This window comes from Dermacentor silvarum, chromosome 11 (assembly GCF_013339745.2).
Source record: "Dermacentor silvarum isolate Dsil-2018 chromosome 11, BIME_Dsil_1.4, whole genome shotgun sequence".
Taxonomy (NCBI): domain Eukaryota; kingdom Metazoa; phylum Arthropoda; class Arachnida; order Ixodida; family Ixodidae; genus Dermacentor; species Dermacentor silvarum.
The window spans coordinates 14283456-14289816 of NC_051164.1; the positions used below are offsets into that span (position 1 = coordinate 14283456).

Below are 6361 nucleotides of genomic sequence, written 5' to 3' on the forward strand. Positions count from 1 at the left end.
TAAAGGCGCGTGATTTTACTTGCTCGCCAGTTTTCGCGCAGGAGTAATTGGCTTTAGAAAATGGCAGGGTAACATCAAATTGTTGATAAGAGCGAATCAAGCTTCTTTTTTCTTTTTTTTACGACCTGTTGTGGCAAGTAAACATATGGTGGCAGCTGCAAAAAACGACCCGAGCACTGCATGAAACTAAACTTTAATAACGTATTGCTCTGAATGTCTCGTGTCAGATATATTGGCGCGCACGAGGTGATATTAAACCGTCTACAACTACGGCTTTTATCATCGCAGGCGTGTTATCGGATACGAGAAGCTTTTTATAACACTAAGGGCTAGGCGGTGTCAACCTTGGGACAAACCAGCACCTTTAAAGATGTAAAAATGATTGGAATGTGCGTTTCCCTTTCATTTGGCGCACATTCCATTACTCCAGCAGAGCCCCGATTTTATTCCCTGGTTGCACGACCTGACCAGCTCCAGCTGTTTCTCGTAATCTCAACGGAATATCAGCTACGCCCGCTTGCTTGCAAATCCCTGCCGAAGTTCTCCTGCATCTCAATGTAATAACCATTATTTCTCGTTCCTTGCACAGTTCCTTCCTCATGCCTCCTCAATCCCTCAGTTCCAACGCCATAAATCGATAGCTTGTCTGTCTAGATGTCGGTTATCGTTTTCTGAGCGCCAATACACGACTTTATTGCTTAAAAAATTACCGCCAAAAGTCCCGCTGCCGCACTTTAATTTGTTTTTTTTTTCATTTTTTTTTTCTTTTTATATGCATTCATTTTCGAAGATATTTCTAATGACTGAGGTCCTCATTCTGCTCCCTGCACCTGACATAATTTTTATTTTTCTCTTAATTTCAGTAAATTTTATTCGAAATGATCTAGCCGTTCTCTAACACGTACATTTCAGCGTTTCACGGATATTTCAGTAGAGACATCGAAGTGGGCCCGGAGCTAAAGCTCTCTTAACTAAACTTTAAAGCATAAAGGACGCAAGACCCCTAACCGAGACATTTAAAGCGTGAACGCTCACGTTGTGCGTGTGTGCTGTAAAGTACTCAAGTACTACGTCAACTAATAGGAGCGCAAAGGGGCGCTCACCAAGAACTGGCCGGAAGTGCTGTTGTCGTACTTGCTATACGGATTCGACAACGTGGTGCGCTCGTCCGTGTGGCGAACGTGGCTCGTCGCGAAGCTCGCGAAGTCCACCAGCCTGCGTCAGCAACAAAAGCTACGCCATTGTCAACTCGTATCTCAAAGGGAAAATTATCATCCACTCGACTGTAGCACAAAGCTGCAGAGGAAGCCTACACGGGTTCCTGATAAAGGAAGGCCCGTTCTGGTCAGGGGATTTATTCTGCAGAACCAATGTCTTACCTGGGCGTTCACTCTAGCATCTGAGCTAATAAGGAGCTCAGAAGAACGCTGGGTGAGGCCAATGTGATCGACAACTCGAAGCACAAGGCACACTGAACCAGGCAAATCAGTTCTTCTGCGGAAGCCCACACGGTGGAGGAATAATAATGAAAGGGAACCATTGTCCTGTATCCGAATGAAACGAAAGTGAAGGAAACCCTACGAAACCCAATTGAATTAGCTTCGTGTTACAGTCAGGTGAACGACGATTCTCGCGAGAATGACACGAGCGTAAATTCCGTTGATATGCAGGGCTGAATGAAGCAAGACATTTATGACATAAACGTCGTTTCTCGTTTACAAGCTCCTGAGATGACCGCACACGCAGCTGCGAACTGCATTACGGTCGCGTGTCGAATAATCTAAGTAAGCGTCATTTTTTGTGAGACATATTACGCACAAAATAAGTACCACAACATGCTTATTTGGTCTCAATCAGAAATCTCACTTTTTCGAACGCCCCTAGTAAATAGCTAACTTCCCACCGCGAGCGACATATTCCATTTGTACGGCTATTTCACCGGCTAGAAATGGATTGCAATCTGAGAGTGAAAAGCCTGTTAGCCGAGAAAAGGCCATCGCTGTGCAATGCCCACGACGCCACCATACTTGAGCAGCTTCAGCAGCTCGTCCTCGACGATTTTCTGCGTGCGGTCGATGCCAACGGTGAGAAGGTACTGTCGCTTGAATGACTTCCGCAGGGCCTGCGAGAGAAAAACATATTAGCAATAGAGTTTGTTTTCACACAACCATATGCTTGAACCAACAGCACGCATAGGCTTGGCCGTTTTTCTCTCCTAAGACCCCCCTTAAACATTGTGTTAGACATTGTCATCAACCATTCCCTAAATCAACTCGGAAATACACTTACGTAAATTATTCACATCGGATATAAAGTCAGGTACATGTGAAACTGTAGGAGCAGTGGTTGATACATAATCCAGCCACCAGCTTTCGAAAAAAATTATGACTAATTTTATCTAAGCTGTCGTGTCATCAGAGGCGCCGAAATGCATCCGCAAGGTGCGAATACTGCGAGATGACATTAAAATACCGAATGAAGCATCAACACGTTAACTAACCAGATTAGGTGAAATCGTCATATCTTTGTTCAGGCAAAGAACAATGTTTTTCACCATGGCATGTGGACATGGTTACTTTGTCTAGAAATATGGAGGTGCTGTTTAAGGACCTATTCAAGGCGCTACTTTCAGCATCGTACTCAAAATTAGAGGCATATACAATGATAGCGACATTTACCACTGTGATACTGGGACCTCCTGGTTGCTAATTGAAGGGATAGGAGGAAGAGAGGAAAAGTATGCGGTAATGAGAACATCAGTATTTATTTCAGCGCGCTTGCAATTCCGGTAGAAGCGCCAGGATTGAAAAATACCACAGGACATGCGTGATGCAATGGTGACATGTCAGTGCATTGACAGTGCATAATTGATAGTGCGTTTGAGCAGGGCAGTCACGCGAGAGAGAAGATGGTACTAAGGACTTCAGAAATTTTACGGCGAAACTTGGGGATTAGACCTCAAAGTTCATTTCACATGCCTTTTCCAGAACACATTGTAGACATTAGGAGATCGCTATAGGCAGAATTTACGTAACACTCGACGTACGATGCTTTCCGCGGTGTCGAATCGCTCATGTCGTGGGCACAGGTCAGGGTTTGTGGTGCATTATAGAATAATGTCTCAGACTTGCGCCATATATGGGATAAGATACGACAAGGACGTGCGCTGACTTCCAGCTGGTCTCACTTGAAAAATGTCACCGACAATATTAATAGCATTGCGTGATTTACTGACACAACCTAACTTTGCACGACAGATTATGAGCGCGGATTTAAACCCTCATAACGAGAGCAAATGATATGGGAGCTTACCCGCCGAGGTGGCTCAGTCAGCTAAGGCGTTGCGCTGCTGAGCACGAGATCGCGGGATCGAATCCCGGCCGCGGCGGCCGCATTTCGATGGAGGCGAAATGCAAAAACGCCCGTGTACTTGCGTTGTAGTGCACGTTAAAGAACCCCAGGTGGTCAAAATTAATCCGGAGCCCTCCACTACGGCGTGCCTCATAATCAGGACTGGTTTTGGCACGTAAAACCCCAGAAAGAAGAAGATATGGGAGCTTGGTTAAAGTAATGACCGCAGGTAAACAATTCATAGTACAAGAATGCTGAACTAGCCTCCCGCCAGCGCTCTGCACCACTTTCACAAGAAAAACAAATCCTTTACTTGTGGCATCAGTCGAGTCAGTACCGCTAAACAAAGCATGTGGCGTTTATTTCATCCCACGGACTCAAAACATTGCGCCGGCGGTAGTAATAATGAAGCTTATCGGCTTTTACTATTTCCGATCCTGTTGTGGTGCAGGGGGCTACACTCCATGGGAGATAGCTTGGCCATCGAGGCCGGCAATCGCTCCGCCCTATTGTCGCTTGTACTGTCACTGAATCGCATCACCAGGCATCCAATGAAAACCCGTGTCACTAAGCTGCACAAGGAGGTGACGTGAAACTTACTTCCGAATGTTATTAGTCGTGCCTTGTTCTATGGTTTTCACTTGTAAACGACGGCAGAGCACGATCGTGATGGCAAGACCGTGATGGTCTTGCAATCTCCTTTGTTCGCATTTTCTGACGCCGTTTGCGAACCAGATGTTTTGTCGTTTCTCTTTCTTGTGCCTCTATCGGCACACGTCCAGCTTTAAATGACGATATCAATAAACATTCTTATTTATATCTTACTTTAAAGCAGAACGTGGACCGATAAAGACATGAAAAAAAAAACATAACAGCTAGATGCCGACCTATATGAAAAAATTACTAAAATTTGACATATCTGCCACCACGCAGCAGCCTTGCTCACAATCCCAAACGGGAGCAGAAACATTAAGTTTTTAATATATTCTTTATCTTGTTCCGGTCCCTGTCTGTCTCTTTCATGATCTTTCCCGACCAGACGACATTTTTCCAGGCTGTTGGCTTTATGAATCAAAACCACCAACTCGCACAAACTTTCACTTTACTCGGGGATCTTGAATCTGGCAATAAGAAAAAGAGAGCGAGTTGTAGCGAGGCACACGTTTCGCCCACCGTGACGATTTCGCTGACATTGTGAACGGTCCTCGGCAGGATGTCCAAGCCATCCAGGTGGAGCCCATCGACGCCACTGCGGTCGAGCCACACCCTGGCATCCGAGGCGAGACGCTTTGGAGACCAGCCCGTGCGCAGCATCGCATCCAGTTCGACCGAGAGCAGCAGTCGCACGTCAGCAGCCAGGTCTCGCAAGTGCAGGAACTTCTTGAACGCCGCTACACCAAAAAGCCGATCGACTCAATCTAACGCCTCGAAGGTATGCAGTGCCGCAGTTAGACAGCTGTTACATTTGCAACCATAGTTTAACCCCTCAAGCACTCTATTTGCGCGATACATATGTTTCATTACACCTCAAAAGTGGTAAAAAGCGATTTTAACGATGAGATAGATAGATAGATAGATAGATAGATAGATAGATAGATAGATAGATAGATAGATAGATAGATAGATAGATAGATAGATAGATAGATAGATAGATAGATAGATAGATAGATAGATAGATAGATAGATAGATAGATAGATAGATAGATAGATAGATAGATAGATAGATAGATAGATAGATAGATAGATAGATAGATAGATAGATAGATAGATAGATAGATAGATAGATAGATAGATAGATAGATAGATAGATAGATAGATAGATAGATAGATAGATAGATAGATAGATAGATAGATAGATAGATAGATGCTCCTCAGGCATATCAAACGCAAGAGAAACACCCGGCGACTCCGTTTCGCACCAAGGTCGTAGCTGTAGAGCACGTCCTTGTCGTGTGGCGAGTTCGGCCTCACTCGGTTGGGGACGCTGGCGTAGATGAAGTGCGTGCACACGCCATACGGGTAGACGCCCGTGCGGTAGCGCGCTGAGAAGCGGCACAGAAGGTTCACGTTCGACGATGCTGCGCAAAACAACCAAACAGAAATGCCACGCCCACACGAGTTATGTTTTCGAACGTGTAGTCAAATTATTTAGATTGTGGCGTTTAATGCCCCAAAACTGCGGAGTGGGCTGTGAGAGACACAACAGAGGGAGACTTGAAATTAATTTTCATCACCCAGATTTTCATACGGGGCACCAAAAGCAGCTCGTGTACTTGCCTGAGTATTTGCTCGGAGCGTTTTCTGTAAAGAGAAAGACGTGCGTATTACATTTAGAGATGAGAACACGAGGTACTACGAACAGGCAGATTGCAATGTGCCTCTCGCTTGCCTTATCATGTTTAAAGGCTTCCCATGGCCTTACCTTTTCTTTCGTTTTGTGTTTGTGTATTGCGCTCGCTATGTCAAGCATGCACCAACTAGGCCTTCAGAAACTCATTTTGTGCCTCCATTTGTTCTCACATAATGCATGGCAGCACAGCGGTTCGCTTACGTTTCTCCCTTGAGTTTTCTTCAAAGGCCTTCCTGATGACTTCCATGCTCTCCTCTTGTTCTTCTGCGTAGTCAAGATAAAAGCAAGAAAGCAGATATCTTTGGCAGATCTTTACACCTGTTGCACCTGATATTTGCACCTGTTGCAAATGCCTGGACTACCTCAACGCGGAAAAGATCATTGAACATTTTCAAAGTCCCATGTATCACGTCAGAATATCCTTACACCTTGACTAGTAATAATGGTACTTTCAAATAAACATTGTTTCCGCACATATCTCAATACTGGAACCACCTTGAACCATTGTTTACGAGTTCTTTGTCACTTAATAGCAAGATGAACGAACGAGCTAGTTGGTTGACATCTGTCTTTACAATTTTATGGAGCGCAACGAAAATACAAGACATGGAGAAAGGACAGGTCAAGGCGCTTACTCACAACTCAATAATTAACTCGATA

At 44.8% G+C, this 6361-nt stretch overlaps 1 protein-coding gene across 1 annotated transcript; it reads right to left on the bottom strand.

The window, feature by feature from the left end:
* Window positions 1-1076: 1076 nt before the first annotated feature.
* LOC125941565 (uncharacterized) lies at window positions 1077-5948 on the bottom strand. Its single transcript, XM_049659092.1, has 5 exons — window positions 5903-5948; window positions 5271-5429; window positions 4525-4742; window positions 2028-2122; window positions 1077-1215 (listed from the first exon to the last, which is right to left on the bottom strand). Exons 1-5 carry the CDS (start codon window positions 5946-5948, stop codon window positions 1077-1079), a joined length of 657 nt encoding a protein of 218 aa, XP_049515049.1.
* Window positions 5949-6361: the final 413 nt, after the last annotated feature.